The following is a 20,865-nucleotide window of genomic DNA, read 5'->3' on the forward strand; positions in this document are numbered from 1 at the left end:
AGTGCATGTTATACACGCTATGCCTGTTGCATTCAGGACCAATTCACACTGTTACAAGACCATCTATTTTATAAAATTGCATACAAAGCAGCTTAATGGAAGTGTGTTTTCAAGGTCCTCTTTTGTGTTTGTTTAGGTACACACCTCCGCCATCATACCTTTGCTGATATGGACAAAGCAATGTTGACCGGCAGATGAGTCTGTTACAGCAGCGAATTACAGATAAGGGTATGTGTGGTAACATGCAAAACTGGGAAAAGGAATAGTGGTAGCAACTTAAAAATTTCTGAACTGGTCATGGCTATGTGTTGAACTTGGGAACTTCTGATAGGTATGGTATATGTTCAATGCATATTGTTTTAGAATTCAGCCTACCACATGAACATGTGTTATCATTTGTAAACTGTGTGTATTGGCACAATCTGAACTCATATGTGACCATCACTCATGCATGTCTTTCCTTATCCAGAGAGTTGTGGTGTTCATCCGGTAGTGCTTCTGAGTGGTGGTATGTAACCCAAGCCTACTCCAGATCTACCGCTGTCATGTCCATCATTGGCTACATCATTGGTCTAGGGGATAGACATCTGGACAATGTACTGGTCAATTTCTTGACAGGAGATGTGAGTATCATAATGTAAATTTACTTTCACCTCTTTCAAAATTGTCTCTTGAGACGGATTTCCCAAAACAAGTGTCTGAACTCATCTTAATAGCCTGCAAAAGATGGGTACTTTTATTTGCCAGGATGAAGTCCTTTGTACTACATGTTAAAAGAACACAATCTATGTAGTGATTATATATTGCATTGTGTGTCGTATACAATGTTATTCTTCTTGTTGCTGTTCTTATTGGTGTTAGAAAAATTATTTTATAATGTATTTTTCTATACTTGTACTCTACACAAGTCTAGGAACTTTTTTAGTTTCATCATTTTTCCCTCTTCTTTGTAATCTGTACCCTATTTATCATCAGTTTCTACCAACCTGATATTTCTTGTTGGAAAATTTGTTGATTTGATTGATCGATTATCTGATTCATCTTTTCATGCAGGTTGTTCACATCGACTACAATGTTTGTTTTGAGAAAGGCAAGAATCTGAGGGTACCTGAAAGAGTTCCATTTCGGATGACACAAAACATAGAGACAGCTCTGGGAGTCACAGGAGTAGAGGTAAGACAATAGTGGAGGATGAGCTCATTTCGAGTATATCGAAAGGAGACTTTTGGGCAGGATGGTAAATGAAGAAATAGCCAAAAATCTGCCCGGGGTGATTTTTTCACAATTTGGGTTTGTTGCAAATCTGTGATGTTAATAATGTTTCAAATATTGTCTGATATTTTCAGACCAGAATATAACTGGCATCTTGGTTTTTTTTCAGACATTTGTCAAGGTCATTCCTACTCTCATATGTAAAACACTCAAAATTGATAACCTGCCGAGAAAGTCTCTTTTTGATATACCATGTCACAAATAATGGAGGATGAGGACCGCTATGATATCCCATATCTCACTATACAGTATTGCAAGACCTGATTCAACCCAGCTGAACATGATTCCAATTTGTGGCCACAGCTTTATAATAGTTTAAAAGTCTATTTCATTTTCAAGAGTTGAATGAATGTAAATTCAATTTTCTCACTTTACCAGGGAACATTCCGTCAGACTGCAGAGGAAGTGCTCAAAATCATGCGCAAAGGTCGCGAGACTCTTCTGACCCTTTTAGAAGCATTTGTCTATGACCCACTGGTTGACTGGACCACCGGTAATGAGGGAGGATTTGCCAGCGCATTTTACGGGGGAGGACAGATGAATCCAGTGGTGGCTGATGGGGGAGAGAAGAAGAGAGAGATGGAGAAGGAAATTACGAGGAGTCTGTTTTCATCCAGGGTGGCCGAGATGAAGGCACCATGGTTTAAGAACAGGTAATGGTATCATTGTTGGTTTTATTCAGTTGAATTTTATTTCACATACAAATTAAGCCTGGTTGTAATGTTAGACTGGATGATGGTTTGCTCAAGTGGGTAAGAAAAGATTGTATAGTCAACATATGAATAAGAAACTTGTATGGTGATCTTATCCACTGTGCAAGCAGGTATCTTTACAAACTGTTTGTGTATTGGCTTATTTCAATTAAAATTCCATACACCCCCTGTAGAAGACATGACCTTAATATTTTACACAGGGAGTGTAGATTTCAAATGGAGTCACCCATTCAAGTAACACTCCCTGTGTGGAAGATCAAGATATTGTCTTCCAATGGGGATGTATGGATCTCAACCAGGGGTGTGAGAGACCAGATATTTATCTGTTTTCAGATTTTTTTTTATCAACTTTCAGATATTTTTCTACACTTGTTGTGTACAAAAGTATGTATGATTTAAATAATTTCAGATTTTTAAAGCTAAAAACAGATATTTTTTCAAAGACACACTCTCAGGCCTGATCTCAACTGGAATAGCCCATTTAAGATCAAACTGTATTAAATATTATTCAAAGAAAGAGGGTAACAGGTTTAAGGTGCCGGTTTTGCAAATGTATAATGAATTTATATTCTTTCTTTTTCATATATCAGAGATGCAATATTAGAAGAAATCTCCAAACTGGAAGACATTCTGAAGGCTTATCTAGCCACCATAGAAAAGAGTAAATCACTTGATGAGATAACCATACAACACAAGAAACAGTCTGAGATTCTACATGTAGCACTGGGAGACAAGAATCATGAGTTACATACACTGGGAACAAGGTAAGATATACACACCTCAAAATATGAAAGTCCCCACTTGTTTGATATACTCCATGAAATTGATATGAGTGTCAGAGGTATTCTTTTAGCTGTGATATGATACCAAACTGGTGCAAAAACAAATTAATTATTGAATGGAATTTGATGCGATTTGATAAGTTGCAAATTCAAACAGAATATCATAATACTAATCATGGCGTGTCCGTCCGTCTGTCCCTCTGTCCGCTGGCGCTATTATGTTCAGCGTGGCTTCGCTAACGCGTGCTTTCATGGTGCGTATCGCGTCTTGCTGCGTGCGCTATCGCGTAGTCTTGGAGTACCGACAGGCGTAATGCGAGCATCGGAAAGCATTAGTGTGGTTAATCGTGCAGGTGCATCTCATCGGATCAATAGGCCTAAATGGGTTTCCAGATTACAGCCAAGTAAGCATCACAGCTACAAAACTACTAAGTTGATTATTGGGTCTTGATCATTGAGAGACGTATATCATAGTAGTTTAAAAGGTCCGAACAAGTAGGCCTATAATATGGGTAACGGGTGTTGGGTAATTAGAAATAGTCACAAGAACAACCCACCCCGAGAACCGCGAAATCTAGTGTAATATAAAATTGCTTACCATAACATGTTGCACTCACCTAAAGCAGGCGGCGAGTGGCATGATAGAGCCGCCAATTTGAGAAACCGCCTGGCAGGATGGCATGTTCCATATACTCGGTTAGTTTTGGGGGGTTCATTATCGAACCCCAACGGTTTTAGCTTGTATTTATATTATTTATTAGCATAGGCCTATTTGTTTGTGATATTTCAAGCGTTTTAAAATTTCAAAATAATCCCATTCAATTACACGGTTGACGATGAAAATTTACTGAATTTAGAGAATGCACGGCGACCACCACCTGACCTAAAGTGAGTGGTGGGTGAGTGGTGGTCAGTGTGTGGCATCGATCAGTAAGATTAATCTCAGACCGCAATCTTCAATTTGGGGTAGTATTATGCATGTTGATATCAATTCAAGCATATCCTTTTGCACAGTAAATAACGCTGCAACTTCTGGATTTGCACCAAATTGCTGCATTAGTATTGTACTAATATTATAGTGGGAAGCAAAATGCATTGTGCAAAACAGCTGCCTCAAGACGTTGACATCACAGACTCGCTGAGAGTCTGTGATATAATGAGGGTATGGTGATGCAGCGGTAAAGACTTGGACTCATGATTGCGGGGTAGCTGAGGCGTTGGTTTGAATTCCTGCAGCATCAACACGCTGTATAGTACACATAAGCAAGGCACTTTACTTCACTTGCCTCACCCCACCCAGGTGTAATAGGGAGGTGTTTAGGATAAATACAATGTAAGTGCTGAGAAGAGCTGTGATTCGGTTGCACCCTTGTTGACGTGAAATAATTCTGAGGTATCTCAGTGGCAGTGCAATTATAAATTGTAAGTGTGCACATTAAAGCACCACAAACATTAATTCTTTTTTTTTTTCTTTTTTTCTTTTTTGAGAATACAAATACTATAGGCAATTGCTCTAAATTTGATGGGGCTGGAAAGTCAACAGGGTATAAAATGAAATGATTGGATCTTATATTAATACACTTATTCACTGCTTGATTGAAACAGGTACAGTGAAGTGAGCAAGTTACAAAGCACAAGGACATCTGTATTGACAGCCATACAAGATAAGCTGAGAGAATTAGAGCACTGGCATGCGCAGCATACGGTTGCGCTAGAGACGGCTAGAGGACAGCATCTTACTGCCATTAGTAAAGAAATGGAACAGCCTCTAGACTTGGGTAAGTAGAAAGGTGAAGATGGGGAGGGAAATTGGTGAGTGGTATATGTAGGAAGTTTAACAAGAGTACCTGCAGCTTAATTTTCCACACAGGGAGTATGAATTTCAAATAGGGTTACCCGAATGGGTGGCTCCACTTGAAATCTACACCCCTGTGTAAGAGATTAAGATCACGTCTGCCACAGGGGGTGTATGGATTTCAACTGGAATAGCCCAATACAGGAATATATCCTACATCGTACAGTTGAAAGAAGAATTCATTTTAATATGCTGTTGGAAGACACAAAAATATCAAACTATATACATAAGAAATAAGTATCCTATGTGCAAATGCCGTCTGTGATTGATAGTTCTTGTTGTCGGCACTAATGTCTTGTTCGCCTGATCAATTTTTGTGTAGGTAAAGTTTATATTTAACAACATTTTATGCCATAAAATTACATAAAGTGACATTCTGATATGTTGAAAATGTCAACTGTTATGAATGACAATAATAACTTTGCACCATTTTGTGAAACTGTCGGAACTTGTTTTTGGCCTTAATATACCGTGGCCCAAAACAAAACCTTCCGATTTCACATATGACCTCAGAGTAAATCGTGCTTAGTTATTATTGTCCAAGTAATGGGCAGTGCAGGTAATAGAAAAGCCTATAGAGCCCGCCTAACCACGCTTTCAGACAGCACTTTAAATCACATATAAAAACAATTCGAGGGTTGACAAACAGAAGGCCGTAACTCAAAAAGTGCCTTTTTGAGAAAAATGAGTAAAAATAATATTTTGCATTGAGATTTGACCAAGTATTATTGTGCTATAGATGCAATAGGAAGTTGAATTGAGTTAAGGCTTATGATTTTAAGAATCTGTGGGTATTACAGATTATTTTGGTACAAAAATCTCAAAATGTCCGAAAGTGAGTTAAGGCCTTCTGTTTGTCAACCCTCGAATTGTGCTTGTTTTTGTGATGGTATATCTAGGTGGAGGACCCTATGTACCAGTTGTGACCTTCTTGAAGACAGCCGGTCAGATGCAGGTCATCAGTCAGTGTGAACATGTAGAGACAGAATTGTGCAGCTTGATACATCAGAGAAGGGCTCTGCTTATAGGATGTGTAGATGTACTACAGGCTTATTGTCAACTGGCGCAACAGGTATGTTGAGTGTAAAACCTCAGGTAGAGAAAGAAAGAGGCGACATAAGTGAAAATTAAGCTGATGAAGTTAAAGTGAAACATTGTTTTGCGTAATGCCAAATAACAGATAAAAAGGGCCTTTCACTGTAAAAACTTCAGGAATGTCACCTTCTATAGAATGGGATGAGGACATGGGCTGTTTATAATTGAACTTGTTACTTGCAAGGCAATATGCAATAATGACAGCGAAATGTTAGACAATGTAATTCTATATGAAATCCTATCCTTCCCATTCTAATGTCAACAATTTAAAATTGAGGTATAGTTGCTGTAGCAAATTGATGATAATTGTATGTAAGAAAGTGAAAGTTTCACTTGTTACCAAATATGTCAATGTATTTTTCATGTTTAGTTTCCAGTCAAGTTTGCTGAAATGAACAGGGCGTATATATGGCAGCAATGGATTCAAGAACTCATATGTGATTTCACTGCAGCCAAGTAAGTATACCAGCAGCATTGATGAATAATACATGTTCCCATTCATAGTAATGCATTGTGGTATCATAGTTTGGATTATGAAACTGCATCACATTATTTCTATATGTATGTTTCACATCAAGAATGTGCATTTTTAAAATTCTGCTTTAAATGAACATTTAAACATTCATAATCGGAAATTTTAAGTGGGCTCACAGTTTTACAGGTTGAAAAAAAAACCCAAATAATAACCAAGCAAGCAAGTAAACAAAAGCTGAGATACCAGTATAAGCCTATGTAAAGTCCTGGCAACATTTATTTGAAAGCTTATATGTAAATACCTCACGAAAAGTAACTCGACAGTTACAAATACGCCTATAGCTTCAGAACTATTAATCGTATTCACAATATTTTAACATATTGAAAAAGAAAGGCGGTTTATGTATGCACATTTTGATACCCCAGTCGCTCAGTTTTGTTCAATATTACAACCTTGAATAAGGCCATCTTAATTTCATAGTTCGTCTCAAAGCCCTTCCCAAGTTGAAAACCTAATGCAGAATGCATTTTTTTTTAGGATTTTTTTTTACTTTAATTATTTTTTATCTGTGGGTCAAGCTTTTTGACAAAACTATACCACCTTTTCATCAGTCGAGGCAGTTTCGCTGTGATCAAGGTTAAGAATTTTATTGAGATATACGATTTAGGCTATGTCAGACGTGATATTCAGACATTTTTCAGCATTTTTTTAAAAATTGTTTTCAGTGTTTTTCAGCCTATTTCTGAATCAAATTCACAAGAAATGGCAAAAAACATGGTTTTCAGTGGGTTTTTTTTCAAGAACACTTTTCATGCCTGGATATTTTTGTGTGGTGGATATGGAAAAAAAATCAGCGGAAAGAACTGAAATTTACTCAATCTAGCAGGAATAACATGCAAAAAGCGGGCGATTTTACTAAATGCGCGGGTGCTTTGAGACAAACTATTAAATTAAGATTGCCTAATAGCAGTAACTTGTTTTCTTGTTCCTTTGTAGATGTGATGACATAATAGATAGATACCAGGACCATTTCTCCCCACCTGACCCTAATCAAATCCAGCAGGTGGTTAGCATTGAGTTGAACCTTCAGGGTGTAGCAGCTGATGCTAACACAAAGCTAGTGAAAGCCATGGAGACACTGAAACAGGAGCAGACGGACAGGCCACATGCAGAGGCATCGGCACAACAGTATGAGACACAGATTAACAAGTATATTCAAGGTGAGACAGATACAAGCACATACATGGATACGGACCAATGCAGGACAGGCCCACACACATGTATCCACACCTCACCTATTTACAATTTTCCTAGCCTGCTATCAAACATGGACACTTTACATTTTCACCCTCTGACCGTGCACACACTTGGTCAAACTGCATCTAACCATGGACCTTCTATAGTGTCCTCAAGAAAGGACATAGTGTCAAATGCACTTTTACCTTATCCACAATCCATTGCAGATTTAAAAAAAAATAATGGTTTGCCTTTATTGTTTGTCAACAGAAAATGGAGATGGTGGTTCAGTGACTTTGATAGCAGTCATCATGAATGTGATGAGTAGTTTCTGCAAGAGATCTCTCATTATGGAAGGAGCTGTAGCAAGTAAGTGATATATTAAAGAGTCCGCCCAACGGAAGGGGTGGAAGTTGGATTTATCTGCTGGGCTTAAATTGATTTGTACCAAATCATTAAAAGTAGTAGGTCAATGACTGACCAATGACCATGTCTTCCTTGTGGTCTTTGGCAGTTCTCCTGGTTTAGTACCTCTCTTATAACCAAAGCAGAACAAACTCCTTCCTGATCTTGTAGCATAGTAATAATATCTCAACCTGTTTTGTGATACTTATCAGCATCTGGAGAACTTTGTCTTTCATGTTATGTAGATTTCATGTTGTCTAGCAACTTTCCTTTGTCGCAAAAATGATTTTTCGGTTTCCTAAAATTACTGGCCTTACTTTGTTTTGTACCAATATCTTTCAGTTTCATTGGAATTTTCAAGGCATTTTCAGCCCTGTTACTCGTGATTGTAAAATGACATTGAATTGTTCCCCATCATAGGTGCAGGAGATTTGCTTGTGGACTTTACAACTCGCAATGGTAACTGGTTTTTGGAGGAACTGTGTAGTATGATCAACAACCTGGATAACTTCTTCAAGTTCATCTATTTCTGCTCATTTGTGAGTATTAATACATTATTGAAATGAATTTCAGGGCAACATATTGTGAGATGCAAAACAACAAAAAGAATCATTAAATATTACTTTAATAGGCCTACATATTGTATATATAACAAAACCAGGTCTTGCTGATTTAGTGGAGGTCCTGTGGATTACAAATCTGGTAGGATATGTCTGGTAGGAAATAAATATAAAGGTGACCCCTGAATTGAAACTTGTTTTTATAGTCAGGTGGTGAATTCCCTTGAAACTGGACAACAAAACGTGGGTGTGCCATTCTTAAACGGTCGGGTAGGTTTCGACAAACAAACATTTTTTAATCTGATTAATTTGATGTGTGTAACTTGTTTCTTACAGCCATCTACATTTGATGTAGCTCAGGTGTTTGCAGCAGTGGATTGTTTCAGATCTTTGAAGAATGTCTATTCTCAGCTTCAGGTAAGACAGAATATCCAGAAGTGTCAATTGTAATGTTTGCAGTCTGTTAATAAGCTATATGTCATGCAGCACATCAAAAGGGAGAGTTTGCAGGTGAAGTCAATAATTTTGAGTGAAGTGTTTCTGCTTTTAAAAGCATTTTGCAAGCTTTTAAATGATGCCTAAAATCGATCACGGCTTTCATATTTTATAAGTGAAAAAGAATCCCAAATTCTTATTGTTTCCTGTCTATTTTTAATCAATATCTTGAAAAGCACTTTGCTGCAAAGTCCCCCCTTTTGATGTGCTGCATCACATATGTGATAAAGTTAAGAGAAATATGTCCGATGTCAAAACCATTTAAAGGAGGATTCCGTGTTCCTAGCATCCTCTTTGTATGACATTTTTCAGTAGATATCCATGAAAAAAGCTTATTCCCAAAATTTGAGTTGATTCTGATTTTGCATTTACGAGTTATGCATGATTATGTGTATTACACTGCTCCAAAGACCACTGTTGTAATTTCGTTCTGGTGCACCAGAACGAAATTCAAATTCAATATTTTTGCTAAACGAATTAATCTACAAGAAATATTTGGTACCTATAAACATTATGTAGCCAGAGGTTTCCAGTGGTATAAAAATCTTCTTTTTTTTTTAAAGTCGTGGGGTGAGGCTGTGGATCATGAAATGCCCTTTTAATTTTGACTTTTAAATTTAGAAACATAGTGAAATAAATAATAAAGTGATTTGATCCTGACCACTATTTTGATATTTTCTTGTTATCTCAGGAGTTGCACAGTCAGTTCAAGAAAGTGCTGACCCCACTGGTCGTCAAGAGTATCCAGTCTGAAGACCCATCAGTTGCACTCATTCTGAAAGCATTCAACGATATGTGTCAGAATCCTGAGTTACCATTGCAGAAGGTTGCCTACCAGATTGAACAGGATTTAGCCACGGTCACGCTGGGCATGCAGGTATGTGAGGGGTGTTATATCATGAATACCCAATAGCTGCCATATCTAGAATAGTTGCCCTATTTCTGCTTCATCTACACACATGACTTGTAGAAACTATTGCAGATGGGGACTTTGTGTGTTATCACATCAATATGTAGAATATAGACAGGAAAAGTCTTTACCTACAGCAATAAAAAAATCCTTTTTTCTTCAGGCCCGACATACCGACTTAAAGTTTGTATTTTTTGGGCAATTTTAAGTTTTGGTTTGCTGTATGTATGTAAAATTGGATTTTTTTTTTGGGGGGGGAGGAGGGTAAAAGTCAATTAATTTTGACTTTACAAATGCGAGTGAAACGATTTGATGATTTTACAGATTTGATGATTTTTTAGGGGGATTTGAAATTGAAAAACAAGTTTTGTAATTCTAAAGCCTTGGAATTGGGAAGTTGGTGTAAATCAGAATGGATTTTGCAACAAATGTTCTCCTCTTGTAGTGCACATTATATGTACATGCTAAATAAGAGGCCCAAAATTCATATCTTTTGATTTGAAAAGCATTAATCCAAATCCTGTAAAGTGTGATAGAAAATAAATATTTCAGTTGGTTGTTTCATTACTCTGGTTTTCATTTATTCCACAGACTGAGCTGACTTCATCGCAACCAGTCCAACTCCTACGTAGTCGTTTTGCCAGTCTGATAGAACCGACCATAAACACTTCAAATCCATCTAATCCCACCGCGATGCCACTGACTACAGGACAGAGCCTACTAGCTGCGTGTAATGCTGTGTTTCAGCAGCTGCTTGGCCCAGTCAAGCAGTTTGTAAGCCAGATGGATGGGCTGCCAGTACCACAGGAATGGCGTAAAGTGGATGTGATCCAGGATGCAAAAGGACTCAAGGTAAATTGCTAACAGGTGCTTGATCTATTCTTTGGTTGGCTGATCTGTACCTGATACATTTTCAACCTATGCATGTAAGAAATAAAAGGAGTCTTTTTGACATCCTGACAGTATCTGCAGCTGGAGAGGGAGGGTTCCTGGAACCAAAGCTCTCAACCCCGCTCCCCACCCCGTCCCAAATCGGGGGCAGTTGCAGTAGACTGAGTGAACTGACAACATAATGGGCTTGATAATGCTAACACCTTCAAGACTGCACATCCTAAAAAACGTTCATACAGATAAAGCAAGGTAACGGCCACACCCAGCCATGATTTTCAATCTTATTTTTAGGAAGTTTCTACTTAGTGTCTGACCGATCAGATTGGTAGCTTCCGAATCGGGTAAAAACTAGTTGTTTGCCAGTGAAGTTGCATGTTTGTAAACAACTTGCGCATAATGGGGACATGCACACTGGGATTGCACTGCATATCAATACAATACATTGCTTGACCAACCAAACTTCAAGCAAATACAATGGCTGGATGTCTGCCTGACCTATGAACTATTCCATTTTGTGTCATCTTGCAGGCCACAGTATTGAATTCCAACACCCAGGAGTTACTAATGGATATGTTCTTTGTGAAGCAGCTTCAGGCACTGAATGAATTCTTCTTATTGTGTAGATGTTATGCCGCAGCAAGCAAAGGTAGGGGAACACAAAGATTATTTTTGGTTTACCATCACAGGGCTTTCATATTGAAAGTGCCCCAACACTTGTTGGTGACAATCACTATATTCATGTTATTCATTTTGATATGGAGTGTGTGATTAAGTGCCTTTTAAGTGTATTTATAAGTGTATAGGGCTAATACATTTAAAGTCCACACTCGTTCTGCGGAAAATTTTGAGTATGAATTTCAAATGGAATTAGCACATTAACCAACTCTATATGGAAAGTCTCCCTCTGTGGAAGACTCATGAATCTTTCTTAAAGGAAATCTGTATCATAAACTAATCAATGGCTATATAGTTGCAGCAATAATAAAAACGACAAACAGTAAAAGTCCCAAGCTTATATACGTCCAAATAAAGGAGAAATTCTTAATTCCTTACGACGATTAGCGGTGAGTTTGCGATCCATGGTGGCTGCCATATTGATACCCGATGTATTTTTATTACGCTGTAACGGTACCCCGATTTTGAAACCAGCAAAATCCGTGCCACCAGCCTCGTCCCTCGTGAACTTTGGTGACACGGGCGATACTACCAAAGTTCAGATTCAACATTCGCTCAAAAGAAAACGCGACAATTTCTACCCATAAAACTACAGAAGAACATAAAAAATGTATTTTAAGTAATATTTATGATCAACAATGTCTTTTGAGAACGAAAAGTAAAAACAGCACTAAAAACCAAAATTCGCTGTAGGGGTCGCGAATGCCATACAGCAACACACGCTCGCCGTGGGTCTGTGTGAAAGGTTACACTACCGTTTGTGGCAGAAAGGATTCACAAGCAGCTATCATGGCGCCTCCCTTGAATCGCAGAAACGAAGGATTAAAAGTGCTTTTTCTTTGTTAGGAATATTCCGAAATTCATATAGAGCGTCTGGTATGTTTAATTTAGGGGTATATAACTATATTAGCCATTGATTAGTTTATGGTACAGATTTCCTTTAAGAGGGTGGATGAAATTCAAATGGAGCTGCCTAATGTGTTTATTCCATTTGAAATTCATTCTCCCCCTATGGAAGATATTTTTAACATCTTGCACAGGAGTAGTGTGGATTTTAAATGGAATCGCCCATATCAAGGAATTATGATCTTTCGTCAGGTTTTTATCCAAGAACTCTGTCATGCAAGTATTGCAATTGTTGAAATTCAGCACAACACTTGGTTTCCATTTACTGCATCATTGATACAAGGTGATAAAGAGATAACATTTTATGGCCTCCCACCAAAAGTTTTTATTGATGACATACTCTCTGTATACTGGATTGTTTATCTGAGAAAAGTTGTGATTAAATTATTGTAGTTTACAAGAAAACTGATATCAGGGTATTCCAGTTGAAATTCATATACCCCCTATAAATGGAAGACATTTCAATGCCTTTAACCATATTTGAATTTGCATGGATTTCAACTGGAATAGCCCATTTTTGGTTAAATGGAATCAGGGATGGTGCAGCCAAAACCTTTGGTCTTCAGCGGGATGGATTTTAGATGATAATGACTGTGCATCAGTTGGTTTGTGTATTATGAAATAGCTAAACATTGTGCTTTTGAACTGAGGAATATTCCGAGGGATCATAACCGCTACTTTTAACTTCTTTAATCCCATTTGAGTCACATTTTCTTCTTTTAAATTGAAAACAATGTACAAGTTTAGTAAGCGTGCAATCATGCGATGTCCAAGTATGGCGGCCAGGCCCACATAAGTATTTGGTACGAATAACACTTCACACAACGCTGTAATTTTAAAGTGTACTAACGTACTTTGTAATGAGATGCTGTCAATACACAGTAACCTGTATTCAAACTTATGATATGTGATTGGGTTAAACACGTCACATGTAGAGGCTATGAATTTTAATAAACTTAAGGATCTTTAAATGTTGCATTGATTTTCAGGTGATCAAGATGAATGCAATAAACTGAACACCCTGCTGACAGGCCAGCATGGCTCTCCTGAGATCTCAGCACTGTTGTTTACTGAGTCACAACTAGTACAACCTATCAAGAAGTTCTTGGCACATTATATCAGAAAGCAGGTAAGATGTGTCAAATTGAGGAACATGTTGTTAATTCTTAGCTCCTCCAAAAAGTGAACAAATTGGATGACTAGTACAAAAGCCATATGTAAGATTTCCTTCAAAATTTAAATTTGTCATTCTATACTAAAAAATGCTGAAATAATACTAGTAATAATTGAATACCTGAGTGGAAGAAGGGCCCAACTCCAATTTTTTACAAAAATGAGTTAGACCCAGCATATTATTGCCAACAGATTGTTCTTCCTTGTGTGTGAAAGATGAGCCAAAATCAACTCTCCAAATAGTCTTTCAAGTACACTTAATCATGGTTTTCATGGAAGAAAGGCCCAACTCCATGGAGTTGGGCCCTTTTTCCGCAAATATTGGGTTAAAGAGGAATTTTGTTCATCCATGAAATCTGCTTTTCACTACAATAAACTTTCTTGACATGCTTCTACTTGTGCAATTAATGGATAATTGCCAAATTTCTGTAGCTATTTATAACACATCTGCTTACGGAACTGGCACTTGCAGTATATTAGTGGAAGAAGGGCCCAACTCCAGTTCGTATTAAGACCTGTACCGTTGCCATGGAAACATCATATTTAATTTTGAATGTATGAAATATTGTATATTCATGTATTAAAGGTCCCCTGAAGAGGAAAACATTCTGCCTATAAAACTTTTCAAAATATTTAGTTTTTTCCTAATATCTCAAAAACAGTTTTGATGGAGTTGGGCCCTTCTTCCACTCAGGTATTCAATTGTCAGGAAGGGTTTCTCTCCATTTTGAGCTGAAATAACAAGGTAATGTGAAAGAAACCCTACTGGTTATTTTGGCCGTTTACCACACAGTTCTATAGGCGAACATGAAGTCATAATTCATGAATTATGACTTTATATCAAACTTTACTCTGTTTGGCTGATTCCATTTAGGTGAAAGTTGGGACATGTGTAAACATTACAAATATGCCAAAAGTTAGGTTTAAAAAAATTAACCAATTTTATATTATAAGATCATACATTATGGCTAAAGTGGTAAAAAAAACAGGGATTTTATAGTACATGATGCCAACCCACAACAGATTTTTGCTGACCACTGTGGCAGAGTTGCCAAAAAATTTCACCCCGAATCGCAGGTCAAATAATTGAAAAGTCAACCAATATTTATCTTAACCATTGGTTTCTATGGGGCAGGAAACTATTGGAAGTCACGTGAGCCAATGTTCAAAAGTCACCCAATTTTTTTCTTAACCATTGGTTTCTATGCAATAGGAAATTGTCAAAAGTCGCAGGGAAAATCTTCAAAAGTCACCCAATTGGGCTACCAAATCGTGGGTTTGGCAACCCTTCTCTGTGGTAGTAAATACAAGCCTCAAAACACTTCTGCGTTTTTGATGCTGCTCAGAGGATACATGGAATCTCAATTTCCTGTCTCTGCAAATTTGAGATGAAGCTCAGTTGTTTGTTTGCTTTATTTTTCATTTCAGATCTTAGGAATAGCTACTCAGGTAATCTGCCTATGTGCCTGTACATTTGCCCACCAATTGGGTCTTGACACTGTAGCAGCTATCAATGTTATTGACATAGGAGCTAATTCCAAGTATTCCATCGATGTTCTGATCAAGAAGGCAGTGGAGGTGTCTATTCAGAAAGGCTTGGTTCGCTCGCATCTGTACAGCTTGCTGAATAACATCACATCTTCTTATGATACGGCCTGGAGGGCAGCAGACCAAGCAAGGTATAAAAATTCTACTTAAAACCTTACCCAAACCCACTCACACAGGGTGGGCTGGGTAGCACACAGGGCACCCCACCCCAACCGCCCCTGTGTAGTTGGGGTTAAGGAAAAGCTTGTTTGAGATGAAGGTGTTATCAATCACCTCGTAAGGCAGTTGGTTGATCCAATTTGCAGATGTACATAACTGCAAGGCTTTAGCCATACCTAATAAACAGTATGATTGGTAAAAAGTTCAATTTTTGCCAAAGCAATGCTCCTACAGCTGAATTGCCTTTCTCTCTTTCCTCTTTTCTGTGTAGGGGAGTGTGTGTGCATGTAGGTTGCACATATAGGTGTATGTGTTTGCTTCAAAAAAGAAAAGAATGGTTCTCACTCTTGCAACCACTGAATCGCATCTAACCACAGAGGGGTCACAATCTCCATATTTTATGACATTTTACCTCCAATATTTACTGTTTTTGTTCTTTACTCTAATAGGCAGTTGAATGCAGCCCTTGGTATCGCTAAGGACGTAGCCAATCGTGCACAGTCTCAACTGGTCCGTTATCAGTGGTTACATGAAGACATCCTGCAACAAGCAGGCCATCAGAGGCAGAACGCACCCTTCCAGAATCCACCGAGATCCAGCGTGATGTCAGACTTGCGCAAACGTGTGCATCTGTTGGTTTCGCTAGAGGGCGCAATCAGTGCGGTACAAGAGCGTTCTACATCCCTTCATGCTAGTATCTCTCAGAGGTTGAAATGGGCATCTGGAGCTAATCCGTCTCTAAATGCAGTCCTACGGCAGTTTGACGAGGCAGTTGGTGACAGGAATAAGATCTATGCTGTAAGTATTTCCTTTATAGCACATTATTTTCACTGGGTTAATTTTTCATGATTTGTTCTGCACAGTTGAGTTGTTTTGCGGTTTCAAACAGCTACATGTTGAAGCCTACATGTTAAAAATATTTTTGTGGGGTTAAATTTGTGGTGATGTGTTAAACTGCAAAAAGCACGGAACTTAACCTAAACAAAAGTTTCATATTATGAATTTAAGGTTAGCAACTATTTTAAATTGTTGCGATTTGGTTGTTCACAGCATCTTGCGAATGGTAGTGAGCTTTGGCAAAAATTGCATTGCTAAATTCATAGCGAATGTATAGTTATGTTGTAAAAAGGGCTGAAACAACATCAGTTTTGTAAAATGTTCATAACTCATTAACAACAATAAACCAGGCAAGTTTTCAAAGTATATGCATGATTTGTAGAATGAACTTTTGCAAAACATCAAAGTGTTATTTTTCAATAATATATTGATTTAGATAATGAAAATTTTTTTTGGTTGCTTCGACCAACAATACCTCATCTGCTTTTAAAGGATAATATAATATCCAAAGTAGTAAAATTCATTTTAAAAGAATGCAAACTTTTGATGAGCTTTAAGAGGGTAGTAATAAAACAAACAAAACAAAAGTGTTTGTAGATAAAAGTTGGGAAGTAACAGCAGCTCAACAAGGTGTAGTTTGAGGCTAATTTTAGTATGTTGTCCTCACTTGTGGTCTGGAATCTTGCGATTAGAAAAATCATGTAATTTTTCAAGATTAAAAGCGCATGAAAAACTGAAGAATGAAGTGAAGAAAGGAAGGATGAGGGGAAAGATATTTGGGTGAATGGACTGAGGAGTGGAATGGATGTTTCATTTTAGGAATGCAGAATGGAAGCTTGTTGAAATTTGAGTCATTTGTAGATCGCATGATATTTTCAAAGTTTTGTGATTGTTTGATTGATTAGTTGATTGATTTATTGATTGATGGGATGATTCACCTTTGTTTCAGGTTGAAAACAAGCACAGCAAAGAAGTGTCGGCTTTGAGTAATGCCATCCTTCACTTTGAAGCACTGAGAACCAGGACAACGGAAGCAATGAATGCAGAGTCCAACTTTTTGACTCTCCTGAATAGGTAATCCATTTTAGCCACTAAAATCAGGCTTGTTATGATACCTGGTCTTTAAGACACATTCACAGATGTGGTGAGGATGGTCAACTGAAATCTTTAGAATGCTAACATTTTGATTGTGTGTGTGAATACTGTTTTGTTGCATCCTCATCCTGATGCTAGATAAAAATAGCAAGCCCAATAAAACATTATTACAATAATCCCAGTAGGGGGTCTGAGCAAGCACTTAAAGACAATATGACCCATGTGGCATTTCAAAATGATTTTAAATTCAACTTGAAGTATGTAGGGTCGCAACAAAATGAATGCAAATATTTTGAAACCCAAAGATTTTTGTAGTTTCAGAATTGAACCGGCCCAAATATTCAACTTTTTTCTCCTCTAGAACTCTTGAGAGTTGCGAGGCTATGGAATCCAGCACGGCAACCGTGACCAAAGTGGAGGAAGGTTTCATTCGATTAAAGCCACCCACACCAGACCAGCCCATCAACCACAAGTGGATGCGTCAAGTGTTGGATTTACTTAAGAAGAAAGCTAAAGAGAGGGACAAGAAAGCTGAGGAACAAAAGCTGAAGGTTCAATCTGGAAAGGTAATTTGGTTTTCAAAAAGAAATGTTGAAGCTGCTCTTGTGTAAAGATATTACAATAATTGCAATGGTTAAGTTATACAGAAGCATAGTGAGTGATGCAGTTTTAATTTATATATGGGGCAATTCATTGAAAAAAAAGCCTTGCACACTTTAGCTGACCAGTGGTCTAAGATGCACCATATAAACCATTTAGAAACATTTATGAACTTGCAGCTAAGAAGCACATACCTTATAATACAAACCAAAATAAACCATCGCAGCCAGAGCTGGCTCCCAGAGTTCTAGTAAGAGTAACCGAGACAATAAACCAGTGAGTTCCTTGCCTGTTAGCTCAATTCTTTCTTGAGAACAAACAGGAAACAATTGACTCTCATGAATGATTTTGCACCTTTGCTTGCTACATATTTCTATATTTATCTATGGGTACATGTACACATCACAGGTTTAGACATGAGTGGCTGTTGTGTGTTTTTGTTTTTTATTGACTCGGTCCAACATCTGGGCTATCTCTAGTCTCAGGCCCAAACTGCATGTGGCTCACGGTTTGTTATGAACAACAGAAACCGGCTGTGAAGGAGGCTACATAACGATGTTGTTGGAGTGACATTCAATTTCGGAAAAAACGACACTCGACCATGGAATTTAATTTTAAGTTTGTCAGTATATAAGTTTCTTCCACTCAGAAGACTTAGAAACGGTTGTTTGATTCCACTGACTATTTGCGATCGAAATTTACATAACACCAATGACAGAAATCATCAACAAAAATCGAATGTTTTCACTCGACTGTGAGTCGCATCATCAACCGGAAGTGACGTGGCACGGACCGACAGAATAGTATTTTGCAGCTATTTCTGAATCAAAATCACAGAAAATTGATGTAAAAATGTTTTAAATAATGAGCAGTGTTCATGTCATTGGCAGAAAGGAAATCCAGTTTTATTCTTGCAAAATACTTGTAATTCCTTTACAATGTAAGAAAATATTCTGTTTTTCCCAAACCTAGGATGCATTGCACACCCAAGTAGATACGGTCAAGAACACCTTAGGTACCCACCACAAGCTGATGTCAGAGGTGAAAGGACTGCTAAAGACGATAGCCAGGGGAGAAGAAGAGGAGGAACAACAGACTGCTGATGGAGAGGAAGGTACTACAGGAGATGTCAGGGCATTCATGATGGCATACAGGAGCTTCTCAGAGGAATTCACCAACATGCTCAAAGTCCTCCTGGTTGGTAAGTGAATTACTTACATTATTTTTTATTTATGACACCTTTTGAAGCATTGCTTTCCATTTTCCACCATGGGTCTTGCAGGGCTCAGTGGTCGACACAGCTTTGTTCAATGTTGTATTGGGGGAAGGGGAAAGCAATTGATGATACACATTGAAAATGTGCCAACATTATTTTCCTTATTATTATTGAAGATCTTACTTGTAGGTTAAAATCCTTTGGTTTAGTCAGATGGTCAAGTCGCATGAATTTGTTTAATGTAGACTCTCTTATTTTGTATTCTACACTTCCATAAAGTTTCTTAACCAAAACTACTTATTTGGTATGCCATTATTTAAGGATAATCCTTTGATGGATGTTCTTTTTTTTTTTTTTTTTTCCCTCATACAGGTTCATCGGCGGAAGATATTCACAAGGTTCTTGAGTTGGAAGACATGATACCTAAAATACGGGAACAGGCAGAACACACCAAACGGTAAGTGTCCGTGATAAAAAGAGTTTTGCAGTATTTTAGGATGTTTGTGGGAGTGCTTGTTTGTTTGGTGGGAGCACACCAGCAAACAGGAACACACATGGGAAATCTGTGTGCACATGAACCATGGATGTTGACGATTCCTGGAAAGTGTTATTAGATTAAAAATAGCATAAGAAGACATTATAAACGACAACCACAGTTGGGAGGTGTAGGGTTAGTTCTCATTTAGATGGTGACAACTTCAAGTGGTTACACATATGTGACACGATCTGGTCCATGGGGGCCAAAGGTGGCAAATTTGAAACTGAGATAAAGGTAAAAATATAAAGTAAAAGACAATAATATACATAAGAAAATAGACATCAAAAAACTTCATAACTTTAGAGCCAAGTATGCTAGACATTTGGTGTTTTCAGTAAATGATAGCCTATGTATAATGTACAGTAACTCAATTTTCAAAAATGCCTCCTTTGGCCCCCATGGACCAGATCGTGTCACATATGTGACCTGTTCTGACAAAACCAGGAACAAGTCACATTTTTGACATTGCATGATTTGAATGAAAATGTAAGCACTGGACAATAGGCTTTAAAATGATACCAAACTTATATATTTTATATAGCATCAATCCTTTTCAAGATGGATAATTTTGTAAATGATACTTTGATAGTTTTGCCAAATTGCTATTCTGAGTAATTGGCTAATTAGTTTCATGCCTTAAACAGGATTGAATAGAGATTATCATAGTTCAATTGTTAATTATTGATTAAATAAACCTCTTAATAAGTACTTTCAAGGATTTGAAAGTCCACTTAGTCTCATAGTCAAATATCATGAAATTAGGAATTTCAAAATTTGGATTTTTTTTTATGGGAAGTCATCTTTAAAGGCCAATAACTCAAAACATGTGTGGTGACTTGTTCCAGGTTCTGTTGGAGCTGGTCACATGTGTTTGTCTTTGCATGCCTTTAGGTTTTTGGTTATACTATACAAATATTGACTGCTATGAGGGGCATGGTTAAAATTATAGGCCCAAGGTGATCTCAAAACCATGCTATGACCCGAGGCGCAGCCGAGGGCATAGCATGGTTTTGAGATCACCGAGGGCCTATAATTTTAACCATGACCCAATAAAGCAGTCAATATTTGTTTTATATACCGAATAATATAGATTTTTGTCATCTGATTGGTTAAAAGGCCTATTTTATTGCTCATAGGCCTTGGCTAAATAATATTTACAAAGAAAGTTTCACGACTTACCAATATTCCTCTTCCAGGATAGCCTTTATAATCCTTGGTAAAAATTCAAATACAACAAAAGTTCTTGATGCAAACAAGCATTCCAATAGTTCAACGTCAAAGTTCAAATGCAAAAGTTTCAATTTCAGCTTACGCAAAAGTTAACTGTTCAATTTCAGCTTAAATTCCAACACCAACAGCTTAATTCTTCCAACAATTGTTCAGTTAATAACAAACTGGCCCATTTAGGCAACATATTTACAAAGAAGTG

At 37.6% G+C, this 20,865-nt stretch overlaps 1 protein-coding gene across 1 annotated transcript in view; it reads left to right on the forward strand.

The window, feature by feature from the left end:
- LOC140164826 (serine/threonine-protein kinase SMG1-like) overlaps window positions 1-20,865 on the forward strand; it is a 114,543-nt gene that overhangs the window by 81,458 nt on the left and 12,220 nt on the right. The window contains 21 exon segments of the mRNA XM_072188202.1: window positions 470-623; window positions 1,054-1,173; window positions 1,651-1,925; window positions 2,576-2,749; window positions 4,373-4,545; window positions 5,522-5,694; window positions 6,088-6,173; window positions 7,189-7,412; window positions 7,699-7,797; window positions 8,254-8,372; window positions 8,730-8,810; window positions 9,580-9,765; window positions 10,390-10,650; window positions 11,218-11,335; window positions 13,260-13,399; window positions 14,872-15,122; window positions 15,600-15,948; window positions 16,937-17,061; window positions 17,444-17,648; window positions 18,655-18,883; window positions 19,271-19,355. Coding sequence (XP_072044303.1) covers window positions 470-623; window positions 1,054-1,173; window positions 1,651-1,925; window positions 2,576-2,749; window positions 4,373-4,545; window positions 5,522-5,694; window positions 6,088-6,173; window positions 7,189-7,412; window positions 7,699-7,797; window positions 8,254-8,372; window positions 8,730-8,810; window positions 9,580-9,765; window positions 10,390-10,650; window positions 11,218-11,335; window positions 13,260-13,399; window positions 14,872-15,122; window positions 15,600-15,948; window positions 16,937-17,061; window positions 17,444-17,648; window positions 18,655-18,883; window positions 19,271-19,355 — 3,627 coding nt within the window.

This window comes from Amphiura filiformis, chromosome 11, assembly GCF_039555335.1.
Source record: "Amphiura filiformis chromosome 11, Afil_fr2py, whole genome shotgun sequence".
Taxonomy (NCBI): Eukaryota; Metazoa; Echinodermata; class Ophiuroidea; order Amphilepidida; family Amphiuridae; genus Amphiura; species Amphiura filiformis.